The sequence below is a fragment of the Cherax quadricarinatus genome, chromosome 49 (assembly GCF_038502225.1).
Source record: "Cherax quadricarinatus isolate ZL_2023a chromosome 49, ASM3850222v1, whole genome shotgun sequence".
NCBI lineage: Eukaryota > Metazoa > Arthropoda > Malacostraca > Decapoda > Parastacidae > Cherax > Cherax quadricarinatus.
Genome location: NC_091340.1, coordinates 25,698,563 through 25,725,152, shown reverse-complemented (window position 1 = coordinate 25,725,152; position 26,590 = coordinate 25,698,563). Strand labels below are relative to the sequence as shown.

The 26,590-nt window shown below is 41.0% G+C and overlaps 1 protein-coding gene across 4 annotated transcripts in view; it reads right to left on the bottom strand.

Annotated features, from left to right (window-relative positions):
- Positions 1-439: 439 nt before the first annotated feature.
- LOC128697093 (endoplasmic reticulum aminopeptidase 1-like) overlaps positions 440-26,590 on the bottom strand; it is a 196,058-nt gene continuing 169,907 nt past the window's right edge. For 3 of the 4 annotated variants that reach the window (XM_070095297.1, XM_070095299.1, XM_070095298.1), the window contains 3 exons: positions 24,594-24,716; positions 10,570-10,792; positions 440-4,836 (listed from right to left, as the gene is read on the bottom strand). In XM_070095297.1, coding sequence (XP_069951398.1) covers positions 4,660-4,836; positions 10,570-10,792; positions 24,594-24,716 — 523 coding nt within the window. In that variant the 3' untranslated portion in view covers positions 440-4,659. Of the gene's footprint in view, positions 4,837-9,432; positions 9,583-10,569; positions 10,793-24,593; positions 24,717-26,590 lie in introns of those variants that run through there. The other variant, XM_070095300.1, reaches the window with a different exon arrangement.

The following is a 26,590-nucleotide window of genomic DNA, read 5'->3' as shown; positions in this document are numbered from 1 at the left end:
ATCTTCACACAAATATCACTCCTCAAGAAATCTGCCGCAAAAGACTCAGCAGGCAACGCAACATCCTCCAATGAAGATCAGGGGTGCCACGAATACGCTAAGGGAAAACACAATAAATACCTGGGGCCCAAGACTGTTCAACTGCCTCTCAGCATACATAAGGAGGATTACCAATAGACCCCTGGCTGTCTTCAAGGTGCTGGACAGGCACCTAAAGTCAGTCAGTACCTGACCAGCTGGGCTGTGGTTCCTACATCGGTTTGCGTGAGGCCAGCAGTAACAGCCTCGTTGATCAGTCCCTGATCCACCACGAGGCCTGATCACGGATTGGGCCAAAACACCCTCTGAGTATACATAGATCTACGGCACTGACCCAGAGCTCAAATCCATAGTACATACTACGGCACTGATCTTGAAAGGATTAGAAAAACAATTTAACTCGGTGGTGGATCATTCTTATCTTTTAATAGTTAATCTTATAGAATGGTTTTTATTTTTTAATAGTCTTAAACAAAGAATGATAACTTTATTCATTGTAGTGATAGCCTGTACCTTAATCTTAAATATTTAATTTACTTTAATTACTAAATGATTCATAAACTGATTAATTTAGTTCCTGAAATTGTTTTGCTATTTTAGTTATTAAATGACTTAAAACAGCTGCTGAAAATATCCTAGACATATTTATTTTCCCTAGAGTAATCTTTGAATACTTAAATTTAGTTTGGTAAGTTATTAATGCCAACTCAAAGTCCTCAATCTGAAGACAACTTAAGTCTCTCAGATGACTATTAATGTTCCGTCTCCTGTAGTAAACAGGAGCTTATCCCTGATTAATAAACTTAAAGTTGGTATTGTAATATACACGGACAGATATACACCTATCAGTGTAAATACACTGAGATACACACCTCAGTATATGTACACTGATTTACACCTCTCAGTGTATATACACTGACAGACACAGTGCTGACTAGTTATTACTGACAGTGTTGACTAGTTGATGCTGACTAGTGTTTACTAGTCAATGATGGCAGCATTGACTAGTCATGACACGAAGAAAATGCTGAAGACTGAAGCTATGCAGAATTACCAACCTTTTACAAAATTCAAGCCAAAGTCGTCCAAGTTATGGAAAGACTTATTTTATCACACACACCAAATGTTACACTTCACAAGTAACCCACACTTCCCAGGCAAGATTTCAAACAAGGTTCTGGCTCACTCCAGAGGTCCAGACAAACCAGAGCATCATCATAGGCTGTGGTCCAGATGGACCAGAGCATTATCTTACGCCCTGGTCCAGAGGAACTAGATCATCTCTAGGCGTGCAGCCACGACATTCACACTCCTCACTTCTATACTGTGAAACCCGTAGCCACGACATTCACACTCCTCACTTCTATACTGTGAAAGCCGCAGCCACGACATTCACACTCCTCACTTCTATACTGTGAAACCCGCAGCCATAACATTCACACTCCTCGCTTCTATACTGTGAAACCCGCAGCCACAACATTCACACTCCTCACTTCTATACTGTGAAAGCCGCAGCCACGACATTCACACTCCTCACTTCTATACTGTGAAACCTGCAGCCATGACATTCACACTCCTCACTTCTATACTGTGAAACCCGCAGCCACGACATTCACACTCCTCACTTCTATACTGTGAAACCCGCAGCCACAATATTCACACTCCTCACTTCTATACTGTGAAACCCGCAGCCATGACATTCACACTCCTCACTTCTATACTGTGAAACCCACAGCCATGACATTCACACTCCTCACTTCTATACTGTGAAACCCGCAGCCACGACATTCACACTCCTCACTTCTATACTGTGAAACCCACAGCCACAACATTCACACTCCTCACTTCTATACTGTGAAACCCACAGCCACGACATTCACACTCCTCACTTCTATACTGTGAAACCCGCAGCCACAACATTCACACTCCTCACTTCTATACTGTGAAACCTGCAGCCACAACATTCACACTCCTCACTTCTATACTGTGAAAACCTGTCCCAAGTCAACTTTTTCTCTCCCTTAAAGCGCTCTTTACCTCATCATTTCACCAACTGCTCCTCTTCCCATGTGCAACCACCCTCATATATCCCGCACACTTGAATACATTCTTAACTCTACCCCTTACCTCCTCGACCCCTTTCCTCAAGATTCAGAGCTCCTCTGTAGCCTATTTAATGAAAACAATCAACTCTTCCCATTTTAAAATAGTATTCAACACACACACACACACACACACACACACACACACACACACACACACACACACACACACTCACACACTCACACACTCACTCACACTCACTCACACTCACTCACACTCACTCACACTCACTCACACTCACTCACACACACACACACTCACACACACTCACACACACACACACACACACACACACACACACACACACACACACACACACACACACACACACACACACACACACACACACCAAGCAGGGATAACAGGGAAGGCACTACAATGGATCAGGGAATACTTGTCAGGAAGACAGCAGCGAATCATGGTACGTGGCGAGGTGTCAGAGTGGGAACCTGTGACCAGCGGGGTCCCACAGGGGTCAGTCCTAGGACCAGTGCTGTTTCTGGTATTTGTGAATGACATGACGGAAGGAATAGACTCTGAGGTGTCCCTGTTTGCAGATGACGTGAAGTTGATGAGAAGAATTCACTCGATCAAAGACCAGGCAGAACTACAAAGGGATCTGGACAGGCTGCAGACCTGGTCCAGCAATTGGCTCCTGGAGTTCAATCCCACCAAGTGCAAAGTCATGAAGATTGGGGAAGGGCAAAGAAGACTGCAGACGGAGTACAGTCTAGGGGGCCAGAGACTACAAACCTCACTCAAGGAAAAAGATCTTGGGGTGAGTATAACACCAGGCACATCTCCTGAAGTGCACATCAACCAAATAACTGCTGCAGCATATGGGCACCTAGCAAACCTCAGAACAGCATTCCGACATCTTAATAAGGAATCGTTCAGGACCCTGTACACCGTGTACGTTAGGCCCATATTGGAGTATGCGGCACCAGTTTGGAACCCACACCTAGCCAAGCACGTAAAGAAACTAGAGAGAGTTGAAAGGTTTGCAACAAGACTAGTCCCAGAGCTAAGAGGTATGTCCCACGAGGAGAGGTTAAGGGAAATCAACCTGACGACACTGGAGGACAGGAGAGATAGGGGGGACATGATAACGACATACAAAATACTGAGAGGAATTGACAAGGTGGACAAAGACAGGATGTTCCAGAGATTGGACACAGTAACAAGGGGACACAGTTGGAAGTTGAAGACACAGATGAATAACAGGGATGTTAGGAAGTATTTCTTCAGTCACAGAGTAGTCAGTAAGTGGAATAGTTTGGGAAGCGATGTAGTGGAGGCAGGATCCATACATAGCTTTAAGCAGAGGTATGATAAAGCTCACGGCTCAGGGAGAGTGACCTAGTAGCGATCAGTGAAGAGGCGGGGCCAGGAGCTCAGACTCAACCCCCGCAACCTCAACTAGGCGAGTACACACACACACACACACACACACACACACACACACACACACACACACACACACACACACACACACACACACACACACACACACACACACTCACACTCACACTCACACTCACACTCACACTCACACTCACACACACACACACACACACACACACACACACACACACACACACACACACACACACACACACACACACACACACACACACACACACACACACACACACACACTCACTCACACTCACTTTGAGTTGAATACTATTTTACAATGGGAAGAGTTGATTGTTTTCAGTAAATATATACGTATTTCTATTTCAAGTTTTAAAACTCAACAATTACATTATTTAAAAATATAAATCTGCTATTCAATCTGTGTATTTCGACCTCAACTTATGAAGTGAAGTTTCTCTCTCAATCTCCATTTGCAGACAGTCAGTTCACTTAGAGACTTGCTTTATACAGTGTGATTTTTTTCTTTTTGTGAACATGACCGAAAAAGTTCAGTCATGATAGAAGAGCACAATGAAAGGCCTTAAATGTGTTTATTCAATTTTGGATGAAATTCTTCAACTGCATTTGCAAGACATGCTCTGTATAGAAGAGCTTTATAAGAGAGCTGACTGTATGTAGAGGAGCTTCAAAAGAGCCGACTATGTAGAGTAGCTGACTGTACATATAACTACATTACAAAAACCATGACTAAGTTCAATATTTTTTCAATGGTTCTTAGAACTGTATATGAACAATGTTCATTGTTCTATGCCCGTACTAGATCTCATACAGGGACTACCAAACGAATGGACAAGCTGAGTTACTCGGTCATCCAACTAAAAATAAAAAAAGACAAAAAAGACCTTCTTGCAACTCTGAACAAACATTTGTATAGGAAACCACAAAATGAAGGATAACTGCATCTTGTGGGTGTTCACGAATGCAGATGGACTCTTCTGAAATGCAGTTTCATAGGGACCTCATTTGTGTGGATGTTCATAACTCGGCCATTTGTAAGTCTGGGAGTTCCTGAATGAAAGTATTTAGATTTTTTATTTTAATTCTCGATAACATAACGAGAGCTAGTATCATTCGGAGCTAGTATTGTTCAGAGCTAGTGTTCGTGAGTGGGAGTGAGAGGTGCTGGTGTAGCCACTGAGTCAGGTCCTTCAGGTTGTGCTCATGCCACTGGATGTGCAGGCGGATAGTCTCGAGTGCTTGCGCCAGCGCCCGCTCCCCAGGACCCACATCCACCTCCTTGAAGAATGACTCCACCTGCAAGCAACTGCTGTTAGTACCAGTGTGTAAGAGACAGCTTAAATGATGGTGCAAACCATGAAAGATGAGTAACAAACCATGAAACATGAGTAATGAGCTGTGAAAGATGAGTAACAAACCATAAAGATGGACAGATCTCACAGAAAAAAGATGGGAATGTTGCTCTTTGAGGCATCGTGCAAAAGAACCTCAGCTGTTATCCTATCTCAGTTGATGTCCTGCCTCAGCTGGCATACTACCTCAGCTCATTTCAATGGACAACCATCAAGTAAAAAAAAGTATATTGCCCCATCCCAGCATGCCACCCACAACCGTCAACTAATGAAGCCGTCAGATGCTAGGTGTTCTACACACCTCCAGAGAATCTCCTGAGTCGTTCTGGCACTCAGGCTGTGGCCTGAGTGACAGGAATGGCTAAATTGGAGTTGAGTCACCGCACTCTTGTCATAGGGCTGCTGTGGAGAAAATTTCTCAAGGAAGGGGATATCAGCCCCCTTCAGCCCTCTGAGGGACTCAGCCCTCCAGAGGGGCTGATGGCGTCTTACTTCTGCATCAATATTTTAATTGATTCCAGATGCATTACGAGTATGTGTCACGGTCATACGGCTCCTTGCAAGAAACCAGTGTTGCAAGTAGTATAGTTTAATAAGAGACAATCAATCTCTTACCTTAGCAGGACAATTAAGGAAAATCCTGCACCTACTTTATTACCATGTAAAGATAGTGTACATTGTTGTGTATGCCCAGACAGCAAGAATCATGCATTCTACATTGCTTCATGGAGGAAGTTTGACAAGCAGGGAAAATATGCTTTGTCGGCACTTCTTTTGTGTGTCGGGAAGCTGGAGGTAGACGGAGACGCCGCAGGCTAGATTGCAATATATAATGGTGCAGTAAAGACCACTTCATGCTAAGAACAAACAAAGGAAGTGAATTGTGCATTGCTGTACCTCAGACAATCTCCATAATAACTATAAACCTATTACCAAGAAGTGTGTTCAGCTTCTTTAAGGACATTACCATGAAAGACAAACCTTGTGGAACATAGTGTACCAGTGTGCGTATTCCTAGACTGTGGAAGACATGGACATTCTCAAAGACACTATTCTTTAATCAAGACAATGATATCCGGGTGTAAGGGTCCGATACACAAACCCAGGTAAGTCTGTTTAGCGTACGATGATTCCATTGGCTGCGCAGTTGAGAACTAATGTACGCTGAACAGATTACCATATACCCCGGTGACATGCGGGCTTTTTAGCCCAACACATGTGAGTATAAGATTCAATGGATCCAGTCAGTATTCAGTAATGAAAATATTGACATAACACCCCCTAGGGGTAATTACACTCACACATATTTTATTTTCAGCCCTTGAGGGATTGCACACGACAGCTTCTCAAGACATCGCTTACAGGGATGGCTGTGTAGGCAAAAGCTGTCTTTAAAGATAAGTCCCATTTAGTCCACTATTTAATCTTTGACTTAGCTTGTAACATTTCCCTCAACAGCTGCTCTCGCCATAGGGCTATAAACAGTACTCCACTTGACATGAATGCTCACCATGCCCCCACCATAGGGCTGTAAACGGTACATCACTTGTATCAACTCTGACACTCCTGTAGGAGGCACTGCCAGGTCACCACGTGGAGAAGACCCGGGACAGGACTCGTCCTGGCAAACCTACATGATTATGATGAGTCAACTAACACCCAGGTACCTAGTTGCTGCTAAGTGAACAGTGACAGCAACAGATGTTAAGAAACATGCATAAATCTCCAACTCCAGGATTCAACCTGAATTCTCCAATTGTGAGGCAAAGGTACTACTGACTCACTCACCACTTATGTACCCTCATATGCATTACTCAGCTTAAATGACATGGATTATATCAAGTAGATTACAGCCAAAATGGTGGAATGATGATGAAAAGAGAGTACTAAGGGAGAAAAAGTTAGCATATGAGAGGTTTTTACAAAGTAGAAGTGATGCAAGGAGGGAAGAGTATATGGAGAAAAAGAGAGAGGTTAAGAGAGTGGTGAAGCAATGTAAAGTGAGAGCTAATGAGAGAGCGGGTGAAATGTTATCAACAAATTTTGTTGAAAATAAGAAAAAGTTTTGGAATGAAATTAATAAGTCGAGGAAGCCGAGAGAATGCATGATTTGATAGTTTAAAATAGGAGAGGAGAGTTATTAAATGAAGAGTTAGAGGTATCGGGAAGATGGAAGGAATATTTTGAGGAATTGTTAAATGTTGATGAAGATATGACCTGTCTTTGTAATACTCATTTGTGCTTTATAGTTATCTGTTTACAATAATGTTTTATCACTGATTTCATCATTGCTTAGTTAATCTTAAGTTAATTTTAAGCCAGCCCGTAATGCTATGCATATAAGTGGCTTTGGTATGCTGCACTTACCTGTATTTTTTGTACCTCTGTATGTATGCTTAAATAAATAAATAAATAAATAAATAGGGAAGCTGTGATTTCATATATAGGATAAGGAGGGATAACATGTTGTAGGAGTGAGGAAGAGCCAGTTGTGAGTGTGGGGAAAATGTGTGAGGCAGTGGGTAGAACGAAAGGAGGTGAGGAAGCTGGGATTGATGAGATAAAGACAGAAATGTTAAAAGCAGGTGGGGATATAGTTTTGGAGTGGTTGGTGCTTTTATTTAATAAATGTATGGAAGAGGGTAAGATACCTAGGGACTGGCAGAGCGTGCATAGTTCCTTCATATAAAGGCAAAGGGGACAGAAGAGAGTGCAAAAATTATAGAGGAAGAAGTCTGTTGGAGTGTGAGCTGGGTAATATTTTGTGAAGGGATTCAGGGAACCGGCTAGCCGGACTTGAGTCCTGGAAATGGGAAGTAAAATGGCTGCACTTCAAAGGAGGGGTTTGGGATATTGGCAGTTTTGAGGGATGTCTAAACTGTAGTACCTGAGCGCCTCTGCAAAGACAGTGATTATTTATGAGTGGTGGTGAAAGTGTTGAATGGCGAAAGTTTTTACTTTCTTTTTGGGTCTTTTCTTCCTTTTTAGTTCACCCTGCCTCGGTGGGAAATGGGAGACGTGTTAAAAACAAAAAAAGTCTATTGAGTATACCTGGTAAAGTGTATGGTAGAGTCATCATTGAAAGAATTAAGAGTAAGACAGAGAGTAGGATAGCAGATGAACAAAGAGGCTTTAGGAAAGGTAGGGGAGGTGTGCCGACCAAGTGTTTACAGTGAAACACATAGGCGAACAGTATTTAGGTAAGGGTAAAGAGGTTTTTGTGGCATTTATGGATTTTGAAAAGGCGTATGATAAGGTGGATAGGTGGGCACCATGGCAGATTTGCAAATGTATGGAACAGGAGGTAGGTTACTAAAAGCAGTGAAGAGTTTTTACGAGGATAATGAGGCTCAGGTTAGAGTATGTAGGAGAGAGGGAGATTATTTCCCAGTAAAAGTAGGCCTTAGACAAGGATGTGTGATGTCACCATGGTTGTTCAATATATTTATAGATGGAGTTGTAAGAGAAGTGAATGCTCAGGTGTTGGCAAGAAGTGTGAGGTTAAAAGATAAAGAATATAACACAAAGGGGAGTTGTCACAGTTGCTCTTTACTGATGACACGGTGCTTCTGGGAGATTCTGAAGAGAAGCTGCAGAGGTTGGTGGATGAGTTTGGTAGGTTATGTAAAAGATGAAAATTAAAAGTGAATATAGGAAAGAGTAAGGTTATGAGGAAAACAAAAAAATTAGGTAACAAAAGATTGGATATCAGATTTGAGGGAGAGAGTATGGAGGAGGTGAATGTATTCAGATATTTAGGAGTGGACGTGTCAGCATATGGGTCTATGAAAGATGAATCATAGAGCTGATGAGGGAAAAAAAGTGAGTGCTGCACTTAGGAGTCTGTGGAGACAAAGAACTTTGTCCATGGAAGCAAAGAGGGAAATGTATGAGAGTATAATTATACCAATGCTCTTATATGGGTGTAAAGCATGGGTGGTAAATGTTGCAACAAGGAGAAGGCTGGAGGCAGTGGAGATGTCATGTCTGAGGGTAATGTGTGGTGTGAATATAATGCAGAGAATTCGTAGTTTGGAAATTAGGAGGAGGTGCAGGATTACCAGAACTGTTATCCAGAGGGCTGAGGAGGGATTGTTGAGGTGGTTCAGACATGTAGAGAGAATGGAAAATAGAATGACTTCGAGAGTGCATAAATTTATAGTGGAGGGAAGGCGGGGTAGGGGTCGGCCTAGGAAAGGTTGGAGGGAGGGGAAAAGGTGGTTTTGCATGTGAGGGGCTTGGACTTCCAGCAAGCGTGTGTGAGTGTGTTTGATAGGAGTGAATGGAGACAAATGGTTTTTAGGACTTGAAGTGCTGTTGGAGTGCAAGCAAGGTAACATTTATGAAGGTATTCAGGGAAACCGGCAGGCCAGACTCGAGTCCTGGAGATGGGAAGTACAGTGGACCCCCACCTTACGAACGCATCGCATTACGTTAAATCTGCCATACGAAGCATTTGAACGCAAAAATTTTGCCTCACCTCACGATAAAAAACTCGCCTTACGTGATTCATCCGGGACGTGTCCCACGTGTGGCCTCAGCTGCCCCATGGGTGCCAGTGTTTACAAGCCAGCCAGTGCAGTCGCATCCACATATACATTCGGTACATTTCACCTTATCCCAGTGTTTTTTGTACTTATAACTGCAAAATAAGTCACCATGGGCCCCAAGAAAGCTTCTAGTGCCAACCCTGTGATAGAAAGGGTGAGAATTAGTATGGAAATTTAGAAAGATTTTGAAGGGTTTGGGGCTAACCCTGAGAAGTCTATGCAAGTTGTGGAATCCATTGTGCCTACTTCAAAGATTAAGGAAATGTGTGCAAAGTGGGTTGAAGTGCAAACCTTTATGGATGAAAAGCACCCTAACACAGCTATTGCAAGCCGTGCTGGTGACTATTACAATGACAATGTTGTGGCCCATTTTAGGCAAATCTTAAAAGAATGGGAGGTACAGACCTCTATGGACAGATTTGTTGTGCGACAGAGGTCCAGTGACTCTCAAGCTGGTCCTAGTGGCATTAAAAGAAGAAGGGAAGTAACCCCGGAAAAGGACTTGCTACCTCAAGTACTAATGGAAGGGGATTCCCCTTCTAAACAATAACAACTTCCACACTCTCCCCTCCTCCCATCCCATCAATCATCACCAGATCTTCAATAAAGGTAAGTGTCATGTATTCTATTCTTGGTAGAGTAGTAATTGTGCATGTCTTCTTCAGTTTGTGTGTATTAAAATTAATATTTCATGTGGTAAAAAAAAAATTTCATACTTTGGGGTGTCTTGCACAGATTAATTTGATTTCTTATGGGGAAAATTAATTCGCCTTACGATAATTTCGGCTTACGATGAGCTCTCAGGAATGGATTAATATCGTAAGGCGGGGGTCCACTGTACAGTGCCTGCACTCTGAAGGAGGGGTGTTAACATTGCAGTTTTATAACTGTAATGTAAGCATGCCTCTGGCAAGACAGTGATGAAGTGAATGATGATTTAAGTTTTTCTTTTTGGGCCACCCCACCTTAGCGGGAGACAGCCAATGTGTTAATAATAAAAAATAAATAGATATACCATACGTCACGGACACATGATTGCATTACAGAGAGGTTACCCATTATACATTACAGACAGAAGATTGCTGACAGAAAAGGTATAACTATGGTAGACAGAGGAACACACTAACCTCTCCCAGATCAAAGGAGGAGGTAAACGGGGAGGTGACTGCCTTAATGATCGCTCCGATGGTGAATGACCCGTGGCCAAAGAGTTGGGATATCTTAGACCAGTGTTGTCGTACCATACGCCAGGCTGGGAGTCGTCCCCCAGGGTTCTTGCTCACCTCCTTCAGTACTGTCATGACGTCCTGAGGCCGGATCTTGACATTGTCTAGTGTGTACTCCAAGTACCTGTGGGGAACCCGTACTTCACATTAGTGTCTCGGGGAGAACGCTGTGAACACGGCTCAACTGAAGATGTGTTCACAGCTGAACTAAGAATATGTTTATAACTGAAGCAGTGTGGTGTGGCAGTGATTACTGCCAGTGTGGCAGTCATAGAATCACTTGCCACACAGTGCCAGTGATCACTGCCAGTATGGTAGTCACAATGTCACTTCCTCACTGACATACAACTTAAGATATTTTGATTCCAAATAAATAATAATGTCTATCAACACTGCCCAAAGAACATTCAAAATTATAATGTATCATTTCATTTTATAATGTAGATTATGAGCAAGCGGCTAGGGACCCCTTCTCCTGTATATACAGTGGCACCTCTACTTGCGAGTTTAATCCGTTCCATGACCTTGCTCGCAACTGGATTTGCTTGTTTGCAGAGTCAATTTTTCTCATTTAAATTAACTGAAAAGCAATTAATCCGTTCCAGTGGAAATCTGTACTTCAATAATTTCTCTAATATCAACTTCACAGCTTATTTATCTCTCTCACTTGATCTAATATGACATAATAAGCAATATAAATAACATAGAAAACTGATATATACTCTAAAATGAATAAAATATGTAATTCATGTACTGGTACGGGCGGTGTCGGCGGTGGACGACAGTTTGTCTGGAGACCGGACAAAATACTTCTTGAATAATTTCGCTAATTTCATCTATACGGCTTAATTATCTATCACAGTTCAACTAATATGACATAAACACTATCAATAACATAGAAACCTGATATATATACCCTAGAATGAATAAAGTATGTCACTATATATGTGGCGGCGGCGGCGGCGGACGAGTGTTTAGAGACAGGACAAAATACTCCTTGAATATTTCACTATCAACAACTCTACAGCTTATTTATCTATCACAGTTCATCTAATATGAAATAATAAACAATGTAAATAACATAGAAACCTAATATACACTCTAGAATGAATAAAATATGTCATTATGTAACAGGTGGAGGAGGCCACACCCACTCCCTCTTTGTTGTGGTAAACACTGCCATCTAGTGACAGCCTTTTGAAGCCATCTATTATTATAATTATTATGTAGTACATTATTATTATATATATTTTTTTATTATATATTATTATTATTATTATTATTATTATTATTGTATTATATTATTATACTATTATTATTATACGCATTATTTTTTTTTTTTCAACAAACCGGCCGTATCCCACCAAGGCAGGGTGGCCCAAAAAGAAAAACGAAAGTTTCTCTTTTTAAATTTAGTAATTTATACGGGAGAAGGGGTTACTAGTCCCTTGCTCCCGGCATTTTAGTCACCTCTTACAACACGCATGGCTTACGGAGGAAGAATTCTGTTCCACTTCCCCATTGAGATAAGAGGAAATAAACAAGAACTAGAAAGAAAATAGAAGAAAACCCAGAGGGGTGTGTGTATATATATATATATATATGCTTGTACATGTATGTGTAGTGTGACCTAAGTGTAAGCAGAAGTAGCAAGATGTACCTGAAATCTTGCATGACGTATTATTATTATTATACATATTATTACAGTGGAACCTCTACATGTGAGTTTAATACATTCCATGACCTTGCTCGCAACTGGATTTGCTCGTTTGCAGAGTCAATTTTCCTCATTTAAATTAACTGAAATGCAATTAATCTGTTCCAATGGTTTTCTGCACTTCAATAATTTCGCTAATATCAATTCTACGGCTTATTTATCTATCTCAATTCATCTAATATGACATAATAAACAATATAAATAACACAGAAACCTGATATATACTCTAAAATGAATAAAATATGTCATTCATGTAGTGGTATGGGCGGTCTCGGCGGTGGACGACAGTTTATCTGGAGACCGGGCAAAATACTTCATGAATAATTTTGCTAATATCATCTATTTGGCTTATTTATCTATCACACTTCATCTAATATGACATAACAAACAATATAAATAAAAGAGAAACATGATATATACTCTAGAATGAATAAAATATGTCATTATGTAACAGTTGGAGGCAGCCACAACAGCTCCCTCTTTGTTGTGGTAAACACTGCCATCTAGTGACAGCCTTTTGAAGCCGTCGATTATTATAATTATTATATGTAGTACATTATTATTACATATGTATTATTATACATATTATTATTATTATTATTGTTTTATATTATACTAATACAGTGGACCCCCGGTTTATGATCAGCTCCCAATGCGACCAATTATGTAGTTGTATTTATGTAAGTGCGTTCGTACGTGTATGTTTGGGGATCTGAAATGGACTAATCTAATTCACAATATTCCTTATGGGAACAAATTCGGTCAGTACTGGCACCTGAACATACTTCTGGAATGAAATAATATCGTAAACCAGGGTCCACTGTATTATTATACGTATTATTATTATACATATTATTATTATTATTATTTTTTTTTTTTTTCAACAAGTTGGCCATCTCCCACCGAGGCAGGGTGACCCAAAAAAGAAAGAAAATCCCCAAAAAGAAAATGCTTTCATCATCATTCAACACTTTCACCACACTCACACATAATCACTGTTTTTGCAGAGGTGCTCAGGATACAACAGTTTAGAAGCATATACGTATAAAGATACACAACATATCCCTCCAAACTGCCAATATCCCAAACCCCTCCTTTAAAGTGCAGGCATTGTACTTCCCATTTCCAGGACTCAAGTCCGACTATATGAAAATAACCGGTTTCCCTGAATCCCTTCACTAAATATTACCCTGCTCACACTCCAACAGATCGTCAGCTCCCAAGTACCATTCGTCTCCATTCACTCCTATCTAACACGCTCAGGCACGCTTGCTGGAAGTCCAAGCCCCTTGCCCACAAAACCTCCTTTACCCCCTCTCTCCAACCCTTTCGAGGACGACCCCTACCTCACCTTCCTTCCCCTATAGATTTATATGCTTTCCATGTCATTCTACTTTGATCCATTCTCTCTAAATGACCAAACCACCTCAACAACCCCTCTTCTGCCCTCTGACTAATACTTTTATTAACTCCACACCTTTTCCTAATTTCCACACTCCAAATTTTCTGCATAATATTTACACCACACATTGCCCTTAGACAGGACATCTCCACTTCCTCCAACCATCTCCTCGCTGCTGCATTTACCACCCAAGCTTCACACCCATATAAGAGTGTTGGTACTACTATACTTTCATACATTCCCTTCTTTGCCTCCATAGATAACGTTTTTTGACTCCACATATACCTCAATGCACCACTCACCTCTTTTCCCTCATCAATTCTGATTAACCTCATCCTTCATAAATCCATCTGCCGACACGTCAACTCCCAAGTACAGTGGACCCCCGCATAGCGACTTTAATCCGTGCAAGAGGGCTCATTGTTATGCGAAATGATCGGTATGCGAATTAATTTTCCCCATAAGAAATAATGGAAATCAAATTAATCCGTGCAAGACACCCAAAAGTATGAAAAAAAAATTTTTACTACATGAAATATACATTTTCCTACACACAAAGAGAAGGATACATGCACAATAGTAGAGTAGTACATGCACAATATATATTGTGCATGTACTACTCTACTAAATGAAGAATAAATGACACACCTTTATTGAAGATGCAGCAATGACTGATGAGACACTGTGTCCTGGGAGTGCCTTTTCCTCCTGAGTACTGTAGGTCCTGTTTGGCATTTTCTTCCAGAACAGGCCTTATCACACTGTGTATGCCACTACGATTCTTAAATCTCTCAAAACAACCTTTGCTGGCTTTAAATTCACCAATATGAGCACTAGTTCCAGGCATTTTTCCCTGTTCACCTGGGTGTTAGTCGACTGGTGTGGGTTGCATCCTGAGAGACAAGATTAAGGACCCCAATGGAAATAAGTTAGACAGTCTTCGATGACACTGACTTTTTTGGGTTATCCTGGGTGGCAAATCCTCTGGGGTTAATTGTTTCTTGGTATTCTCAATAAGCCACACCAACAACGGTGCTACAGCAGCAGCAGCTGACAGTGCTACAGCAGCAGCAGCAGCTGACAGTGCTACAGCAGCAGCAGACAGTACTACAGCAGCAGCAGCAGCTGACGGTGGTACAACAGCAGCAGCAGCTGACAGTGCTACAGCAGCAGCAGATGATGCTACAGCAGCAGCAGATGGTACTACAGCAGCAGCAGACGGTACTACAGCAGCAGCAGCAGCTGACGGTGGTACAGCAGCAGCAGCAGCTGTACCACCAATAGTAGCGATGGTTGATTGGGGTTTATTATACAACCTGGCCAGCTCGGAGACACGCACTCCACTTTCATACTTATCAATGATCTTTTTCTTCATCTCTATATAATTCTCACCCTTATTGCTGTAGGGTTGGCACTAGAAGCTTTCTTGGGGCCCATGGTCACTTATTTTGCAGATAAAATCACCAAAAACACTGTAATAATACAAAATGTTCCGATTGTATGCTTGGATGTTACCGCGGAGGTTGGCTGGTAAACAATGCCACCGGCGGCACATGTGAGGCTGGCTAAGGGTGCACATTGGACGCGTCTCGGACGAACAGCGGTGAGCGGGTTTTTGAGCGGTATGCGAGGCAAAATTTTTGCGATAAAAGTGAGCGGTATGCGGATTAAACGTTATGTGATGCCGACGGTATGTGGGGGTCCACTGTATCTGAAAACATTTACTTCTTCCATACTCCTCCCCAATTTGATATCCAATTTTTCTTTATCTAAATCATTTGATACCCTCATCACCTTACTCTTTTCTATGTTCACTTTCACCTTTCTACCTTTACACACATTCCCAAACTCATCCACTAACCTTTGCAATTTTTCTTTAGAATCTCCCATAAACACAGTGTCATCAGCAAAAAGTAACTGTGTTAATTCCCATTCTGAATTTGATTCCCCATAATTTAATCCCACCCCTCTCCCGAACACCCTAGCATTTACTTCTTTTACAACCCCATCTATAAATATATTAAACAACCATGGTGACATTACACATCCCTGTCTAAGACCTACTTTTACCGGGAAGTAGTCTCCCTCTCTTCTACACACCCTAACCTGAGCTTCACTATCCTCAAAAAAACTCTTTACAGCATTTAGTAACTTACCACCTATTCCATATACTTGCAACATCTGCCACATTGCTCCCCTATCCACTCTATCATAAGCCTTTTCTAAATCCATAAATGCAATAAAAACTTCCCTACCTTTATCTAAATACTGTTCACATATATGCTTCAATGTAAACACTTGATCTACACATCCCCTACCCACTCTGAAACCTCCTTGCTCATCCACAATCCTACATTCTGTCTTACCTCTAATTCTTTCAATTATAACCCTACCGTACACTTTTCCTGGTATACTCAATAAACTTATTCCTCTATAATTTTTACAATCTCTTTTGTCCCCTTTCCCTTTATATAAAGGGACTATACATGCTCTCTGCCAATCCCTAGGTACCTTCCCCTCTTTCATACATTTATTGAACAAAAGTACCAACCACTCCAACACTATATCCCCCCCTGCTTTTAACATTTCTGTCATGATCCCATCAGTTCCAGCTGCTTTACCCCCTTTCCTTCTACTTAATGCCTCACGTACCTCCCCCACACTTACATTCTGCTCTTCTTCACTCCTAAAAGATGGTATACCTCCTTGACCAGTGCATGAAATTACCACCTCCCTTTCTTCCTCAACATTTAAAAGTTCCTCAAAATATTCTCGCCATCTACCTAATACCTCCCTCTCCCCATCTACTAACTCCCCTATTCTGTTTTTAACTGACAAATCCATACTTTCCCTAGGCTTTCTTAACTTGTTTAACTCACTCCAAAATTTTTTCTTATTTTCATTAAAATTTCTTGACAGTGCCTCTCCCACTCTATCATCTGCTCTCCTTTTGCACTCTCTCACCACTCTCTTCACCTTTCTTTTACTGTCCATATACTCTGCTTTTCTTATAACACTTCTGCTTTGTAAAAACCTCTCATAAGCTAACTTTTTCTCTTTTATCACACCCTTTACTTCATCATTCCACCAATCACTCCTCTTTCCACCTTTTTATTTTTATTTTTATTCACACAAAAAATATAAGATTTACTGTTATTCCTTATTGCAATAATTGTATAAATAATGTCAACCCATTCATGACTGCATATTAGAATAGACAGTGATGTCATTTGTTTACTCTGAAACAGTCAAGCAATGGGCCATTTCTCCTAGGTTGAGCTCTATTTCAAGGTACTTTTCGTCGTGAAAGCAATCAAAATCATATCTATTTCTGTAATATATCTTCCATTCTATGAAATGAGATAAAAAAAAACGAGAATACAACCATAAAAACCATTCGAAATTACTGCTAAGGGGTGGCTAATTGCTGAGAAGTGAACTCCATTATTTAGGCTTAGATTTCTTTCATTTTTGGTGTACGTTAAGAAGCATCTTTCCATCATACATTGCCCAAGTTTCATTAAGATAGTCCAACAAACAAATGAGATACAATTCCCGAGATCAAGAGCAAGAGCCCCTCACCAGTGTCAAGGAACCTGTCTTGAGGTCTGCTCGCTTGTGGAAATTTTGCTCACGTATGGAAGCAAAAAATCGACCCATCAACTGCTCGTATTTGGAAAAACTCACACGTGGACACGCTTGCAAGTAGAGGTTCCACTGTATTATTATTTTTTATTATTTTTTTTTTATCACACTGGCCGATTCCCACCAAGGCAGGGTGGCCCGAAAAAGAAAAACTTTCACCATCATTCACTCCATCACTGTCTTGCCAGAAGGGTGCTTTACACTACAGTTTTTAAACTGCAACATTAACACCCCTCCTTCAGAGTGCAGGCACTGTACTTCCCATCTCCAGGACTCAAGTCCGGCCTGCCGGTTTCCCTGAACCCCTTCATAAATGTTACTTTGCTCACACTCCAACAGCACATCAAGTATTAAAAACCATTTGTCTCCATTCACTCCTATCAAACACGCTCACGCATGCCTGCTGGAAGTCCAAGCCCCTCGCAAACAAAACCTCCTTTACCCCCTCCCTCCAACCTTTCCTAAGCCGACCCCTACCCCGCCTTCCTTCCACTACAGACCGATACACTCTTGAAGTCATTCTGTTTCGCCCCATTCTCTCTACATGTCCGAACCACCTCAACAACCCTTCCTCAGCCCTCTGCATTATATTCACACCACACATTGCCCTCAGACATGACATCTCCACTGCCTCCAGCCTTCTCCTCGCTGCAACATTCATCACCCATGCTTCACACCCATATAAGAGCGTTGGTAAAACTATACTCTCATACATTTCCCTCTTTGCCTCCAAGGACAAAGTTCTTTGTCTCCACAGACTCCTAAGTGCACCACTCACCCTTTTCCCCTCATCAATTCTATGATTCACCTCATCTTTCATAAACTCATCCGCTGACACGTCCACTCCCAAATATCTGAATACATTCACCTCCTCCATACTCTCTCCCTCCAATCTGATATCCAATCTTTCATCACCTAATCTTTTTGTTATCCTCATAACCTTACTCTTTCCTGTATTCACTTTTAATTTTCTTCTTTTGCATACCCTACCAAATTCATCCACCAATCTCTGCAACTTCTCTTCAGAATCTCCCAAGAGCACAGTGTCATCAGCAAAGAGCAACTGTGACAACTCCCACTTTATGTGTGATTCTTTATCTTTTAACTCCACGCCTCTTGCCAAGACCCTCGCATTTACTTCTCTTACAACCCCATCTATAAATATATTAAACAACCACGGTGACATTACACAGCCTTGTCTATGGCTACTTTTACTGGGAAATAATTTCCCTCTTTCCTACATACTCTAACTTGAGCCTCATTATCCTCGTAAAAACTCTTCACTGCTTTCAGTAACCTACCTCCTATACCAAACACCTGCAATATCTGCCACACTGCCCCCCTATCCACCCTGTCATACGCCTTTTCCAAATCCATAAATGCCACAAAGACCTCTTTAGCCTTATCTAAATACTGTTCACTTATATGTTTCACTGTAAACACCTGGTCCACACACCCCCTACCTTTCCTAAAGCCTCCTTGTTCATCTGCTATCCTATTTTCCATCTTACTCTTAATTCTTTCAATAATAACTCTACCATACACTTTACCAGGTATACTCAGACTTATCCCCCTATAATTTTTGCACTCTCTTTTGTCCCCTTTACCTTTATACAAAGGAACTATGCATGCTCTCTGCCAATCCCTAGGTACCTTACCCTCTTCCTTACATTTATTAAATAATTGCACCAACCACTCCAAAACTATATCCCCACCTGCTTTTAACATTTCTATCTTTATCTCATCATTCCCAGCTGCCTTACCCCCTTTCATTTTACCTACTGCCTCATGAACTTCCCCCACACTCACAACTGGCTCTTCCTCACTCCTACAAGATGTTATTCCTCCTTGCCCTATACACGAAATCACAGCTTCCCTAACTTCATCAACATTTAACAATTCCTCAAAATATTCCCTCCATCTTCCCAATACCTCTAACTCTCCATTTAATAACTCTCCTCTCCTATTTTTAACTGACAAATCCATTTGTTCTCTAGGCTTCCTTAACTTGTTAATCTCACTCCAAAACTTTTTCTTATTTTCAAAAAAATTTGTTGATAACATCTCACCCACTCTCTCATTTGCTCTCTTTTTACATTGCTTCACCACTCTCTTAACCTCTCTCTTTTTCTCCATATACTCTTCCCTCCTTGCATCACTTCTACTTTGTAAAAACTTCTCATATGCTAACTTTTTCTCCCTTACTACTCTCTTCACATCATCATTCCACCAATCGCTCCTCTTCCCTCCCGCACCCACTTTCCTGTAACCACAAACTTCTGCTGAACACTCTAACACTACATTTTTAAACCTACCCCATACCTCTTCGACCCCATTGCCTATGCTCTCATTATTATTATTTATTTTATTATTATCACACCGGCCGATTCCCACCAAGGCAGGGTCGACTCCATCACTGTCTTTGCTTTACACTACAGTTTTTAAACTGCAACATTAACACCCCTCCTTCAGAGTGCAGGCACTGTACTTATTATTATTATTATTATTATTATTATTATTATTATTATTATTATTATTCTTTCTTTCTTTCAACACACTGGCCGTATCCCACCGAGGCGGGGTGGCCCAAAAGTTAACACGAAAGTTTCTCCTTTTGCATTTAGTGATATATACAGGAGAAGGGGTTACTAGCCCCTTGCTCCTGGCATTTTAGTCGCCTCTTACAACACGCAAGGCTTACGGAGGAAGAATTCTGTTCCACTTCCCCATGGAGGTAAGAGGAAATAAACAAGAACAAGAACTAGAAAGAAAATAGGAGAAAACCCAGAGGGGTGTATATATATATGCTTGTACATGTATGTGTAGTGTGACCTAAGTGTAAGTAGAAGTAGCAAGACATACCTGAAACCTTGCATGTTTATGAGACAGAAGAATGGACACCAGCAATCCTACCATCATGTAAAACAATTACAGCATTACATTTTACACTCACTTGGCAGGACGGTAGTACCTCCCTAGGCAGTTGCTGTCTACCAACCTACTACCTAGAATTATTATTATTATTATTATTATTATTATTATTATTATTACAATAAACAGTGGACCCCCGAGTTTCGTGATTAATCCGTTCCAGAGAGTCTGCTGAATGACGAAATTGCCGAATGGCAAAACCATTTTACCCATAAGAAATAATGGAAATAAAATTAATCCGTTCCAGACACCCAAAAATATTAAAATAAATTTTTTTTTTCAAATTAAATAAAGATTTACATACTGAAAACAATGAGAAATCAAGTACATACATATATAAAATAATAATAACATTACACTTACCTTTACTGAAGACTTCTGGATGGATGGAAGAGGGGAGGAAGGGATAGGAGGAAGGTGTACACTATTGTTTGGAAGGAGAATCTCCTTCCATTAGGACTTCAGGTACCAAGTCCTTATCTGGGGTTACTTTTTTTAAAGACACTGGGAACAACTTGAGAGTCACTGGACCCCTGTCACACAAAATATCTGTCCCGAGAGCTCTGTTTCTGGCGTTTCTTTAAGATTTGTCTGAAATGGGACACAACACAGTCATTGTACATGTTGCCAATACGGCCTGCAACAGCTTTGTTAGGGTGAAGTTCATCCATAAATGTTTGCACTTCAGTCCACTTTGCACAAATGTCCTTAATCTTTGAAGAAGGCACCTTCCTCCATCTCTCTTCCTCCTCCTCTGCAGCAATTTCCTGAGCTGTGATCTCTTGCTGTTGCAGATGAAGCTCTTGCAGCTCTTCAGTGGTAAGCTCTTCCCTGTGATCTTCCACCAACTCTTCCACATCCTCGCCACTCACCTCCAACCCCAGGGACTTCCCCAATGCCACAATAGATTCCACAACTGGCATAGGCTCCTTAGGGTCAGCCCCAAACCCTTCAAAATCCCTCTCTTGTACACATTCTGGCCACAATTTTCTCCAAGCAGAATTCAAAGTTCTGCAAGTCACTCCTTCCCAAGCCTTACCTATAAGGTTTATGCAATGGAGGATATTAAAGTGATCTTTCCAGAACTCTCTTAGGGTCAATTCAGTGTCTGAGGTCACTTCAAAGCACTTTTGAAACACTGCTTTGGTGTACAGTTTTTTGAAGTTTGAAATGACCTGCTGGTCCATGGGCTGGATGAGAGGAGTTGTATTAGGGGGCAAGAACTTCACCATGATGAAACTAAACTCCTCCACTATTTGCTCTTCCAAGTCTGGAGGATGAGCAGGAACATTGCCCATTACCAGGAGGCACTTGAGTGGCAATTTATTTTCCAGGAGGTATTTCTTCACACTGGGGCCAAACACTTCATTAAACTAGTCTAGGAAAATTTCCCTTGTGACCCATGCCTTATTGTTAGCCTTCCACATCACACACAAACTACTCTTGGCAACACTGTTCTTCTTGAACACTCTGGGATTTTCAGTGATACACCAGTAAAGGCTTCACTTTGTAATCCCCACAAGCATTACTACAAAACATGAGAGTAAGCCTATCCTTCATAGGCTTGTGTCCTGGGAGTGCCGTTTCCTCCTGCGTGATGTAGGTCCTCTTTGGCATTTTCTTCCAAAAGAGGCCTGTTTCGTCACAATTAAACACTTGCTGAGGTTTGAATTCTCCAGTGTCTATGTACTCCTTAAACTCTTGTACAAACTTCTCAGCTGCTTTTTTGTCAGAACTGGCAGCCTCACCATGCCTTATCACACTGTGAATGCCACTACGATTCTTAAATCTCTCAAACCAACCTTTGCTGGCCTTAAAATCACAAGCATCACCACACGTTGCAGGCATTTTCTTTACGAGATCGTCATGCAACTGCCTTGCCTTTTCACATATTATCGACTGCATAATACTATCTCCTGCTAACTGTTTTTGGGTAATCCACACTAACAATAACCTTTCCACTTCTTCAAGGACTTGCGATCTCTTTTTTGTCAGCATATCTACCCCTTTTGCAACAACAGCACACTTTATTTCCTTTCCCTTCACCACGATCAAAGTGATGGTTGAATGGGGTTTGCCATACATCCTGGCAAGTTCTGTAACACGCACTCCGCTCTCATATTTTTCAATGATTTCCTTCTTGAATTCGATCGTGTTCCTTGCTTTCTTTACCAAAGGGCTTGCACTAGCTTTCCTTGGGCCCAAGGTGACTTATTTAGCAGTTGCAAGCACAAAAAACAATGGATTATTATGAAATGTATTGTATGAACCTCTGGGGTGATGGTCACGTGCTGGTAAACAATGGCACACTGAGTGTGAATTGTGTGGGACACTGGCTTTGTGTGCGCGGTGACAGGCGGACGCGTACGGGACTGTCGCCGAACCACGAGTCCAATCACAAACCGCGAGGCTAAATTTTGCCGAAAAATCTTGCTGAAAGTCGGATTTCACAAAAGTCAATGCCGACGAAACTCGGGGGTCCACTGTAAATAATTTGTAATTTTTATTCACACAAAAAATATAAGATTTACTGTTATGCCTTATTGCAACAATTGTATAAATAACGTCAACCCATTCACGACTGCATATCGGAATGGACAGCGACGTTATTTGTTTACTCTTGAACATAGTCAAGCAAATGAACATTTCTCCCTCGTTGAGCTCAATTTCGTCGTGAAAGCAATCAAAATCATATCTATTTCTGTAACGTATCTTCCATTCTATCAAATGAGACCAAAAAAACGAGAATACAACTATAAAACCATACGATAATACTGCTAAGGGGTGGCTAATTGCTGAGAAGTGAACTCCATTATTTATGCTTAGATTTCTTTCATTTTTGGTGTACGTTAAGAAGCATCATTCCATCATACATTGCCCAAGTTTCAATAAAATAGTCCAACAAACAAATGAGATACAATTCCCTAGATCAAGAGCAAGAGCCCCTCACCAGCGTCAAGGAACCTCCCTTGAGGTCTGCTCGCTTATGAAAATTTTGCTCTCATATGGAAGCAAAAAATCAACCCATCGACTGCTCATATTTGGAAAAACTCGCATGTGGATGTGCTCGCAAGTACAGGTTCCACTGTATTACTAAATGTAAAAGGAGAAACTTTTGTTTTTCCTTTTGGGCCACCCCACCTCGGTGGGATACGGCTGGTTTGTTGAAAGAAGAAGATATTAAGAATGCACTAAATTACTGAATATAAGAGTAACATTTATGACTGACTTACTGAGTGACTTGACTGACTAAATATTACCCTGCTCACACTCCAACAGCTCGTCAGGACCCTAATACCATTTGTTTCCATTCACTCTTATCTAACACACTCATGCACGCTTGCTGGAAGTCCAAACCCCTCGCCCACAATACATCCTTTACCCTCTCCCTCCAACCTTTTCGAGGACGACCCCTACCCCGCCTTCCTTCCCCAACAGATTTATACGCTCTCCATGTCATTCTACTTTGATCCATTCTCTCTAAATGGCCATACCACCTCAACAACCACTCTTCAGTCCTCTTACTAATACTTTTATTTACTCCACACCTTCTCCTGATTTCCACACTACAAATTTTCTGCACAATATTTACATACATTGCTCTTAAACAGGACATCTCCACTGCCTCCACCCACCTCCTCACTACAGCATTTACAACCCAGGCTTCACACCCATATAAGCAGTCTCCCACTCTTCTACACACCCTAACCTGAGCCTCACTATCCTGATAAAAACTCTTTACAGCATTTAGTAACTTACTACCTATTCCATATACTTGCAACATCTGCCACATTGCTCCCCTATCCACTCTATCAGATTAATGGCTTTTCAGTTAATTTAAATAAGGAAAATTGACTCAGCACACGAACAAATCAGGATACGAAGAAGGTCATGGAACGAATTAAGTTCTTATATACATCTCCATTCTTCCATAAAAAGAAGAAAATCTTTCATTTCTTTTTTGGGTCACCTGCCCAGGTGGGATATGACTGACATGTTGAAAATAAAACAGCCATGAGTACACTGCCTGAAGTCATGTTAAAGCCACTGAACTACAACCATCTCTCATTACTGTTCTGGTGTAGGTTTCCATATTTTACAGGCTTGTACAGCCTATAACCCTCATATGGTATTGTCAACAGTATTACTTCTGTACTATATATATACTACACAAGTAGTACTGTTGACAAGTGTTGGATAAGTCAGTATTGTACAAGTCAGTATACTCACTGTTGCATGAGCCATGGGTCTCGTGTCTGAGCCATGGCTTGTAACATCAGTGTTGTTTCACTGGGAATGGTCGAGGTGTTGTACACCTGCCAGCAGTAACGCCAGTCATCCTCTGTACCATACCTGTAACATCAACCATTATTATTATTACTATTATTATTATTTAATTCTCTATATAATGCCTGCAACAATCATTATTATTATCAGAAGTAGTAGTAGTATTCTAAGGTTCTATAAAACTATAGAGAACTTCTCCACATCTGATCAAGTAAAGAATTTCATCATAACAATTTCCAAATTTTATAAAATTATGTATTTTCTACTCAAAATTGCTGAACTTCAGGCAGATTTTATCAAATTTCAGGTTGTGTTTAAATGTTTAAACTCCCACAATGGGTAATCTTTTGTGCTAATGAGGAAAAAGTGGCTTAACTTAGTTACAAGGCCTCGTTATTCCTCCAATGTCAATGTGTGAAGGGTAGTGAGAGGTCACACTGGTCAGTTTATTTTTTTAATTCAGGTTTAGTGCTAAACCCATTTGGGTCACTGAATGCAATACATGGTGGAGGCTTGATCCTCCGTCTGCTCAGTGCAGGACAAACCCGCCTCATATCTGTACTTTACGAGACTATCAAATAATCAATGAAAAAGTTCTTCTGTGCTTCTGAGAAACCCCAGGTTTAAATTAAAAATTTTATCTCTTTGTGTAACATACAAACTGTAGTTTATATGTAAATATTGGCACATACAAACAAAGTCACTATCATGCATGACCTGGGAGGTCTGTTGGGTTTCTGGTCCCGTTTGGAGTCCTTACACAGGGACGCTGCCTCATGCTGCTTAACAATGTTCAGGGAAAGATGGAAACAATCCATTGTGGTTCAGGGTCCTCATCAACACTACTTTTCCCCTCAGGAGAAGCTCTCTGTCAAGATTTCCAGGTTTGTGGAAAGTAGTAGCTGTTATAACATTTACTGAGAGCTTTGACCTCATAGGTCACTTGGTACTCAAAGGCATCTAAATTTCTGGGATTTAACTGATCAAACAAATAATTCCATCATGACAGACGTTGGGTACACTTTCAATCCTCTTATGTAAAAATAAAATATTGGCATTACAAAATTGTTTGCTTAATCAGTTCTTTCCCACAAACGTGAAAATGTCCTCGATTTACAGCATTAACTGAGTTACGACAGTTCTGAGGAGAAAACTGTTCCCACAGTCACTGAGAAGCTGAATCAGGACAAACAGGGCCTTGTATCATAATAGAACAATCAGGTTACACATTCACACAAGAACATTTTTAGCCAGCATGTGAAGACAGATCCTGTGGAGTAATTTTAAGCAATACTAAAAACTCCAGCTCAAAATTATTTCAAACTCACCCCATTATACGTCCTTAACATCGGGGAAAGCCATCTAAGAGGGACTGAGTGAGTGAGGAAGCACAGCAAGACATCCCACAAACCTTCAACATTACAGCCTTGAGGTTTTTTTCCTTAGTCAAAAATCATCTTCAAAAATGGGAAACTGTCCTTGCAGAACTGTTACTAACACAGGCCTGGACAACATCCTCGCCCATCCTTCAGAGTGCAGGCATTGTACTTCCCACCTCCACCAATCCTTCAGAGTGCAGGTACTGTACTTCCTACCTCTGCCTATCCTTCAGAGTGCAGGAACTGTACTTCCCACCTCCACAGATCCTTCAGAGTGCAGGCACTGTACTTTCCACCTCCACAGTTAGTTTAATATGTTTATTATGCACCCCATACCCATCCTGTGGGCGGTAGTCAAAAGATTACAGAGGTACATAATTGGTCCAGGGATTGGACTCCAAAGTTTTGATAGCTGAGCAAGTTACAGAGGTAATGAACTCACAATTTACAAAGGTAATGAACTCACAATTTACAAAGGTAATGAACTCACAATTTACAAAGGTAATGAACTCCAGGTAGGTCTGGTCACAATCATGACAAGTTACAAAGGTATTTACAGAT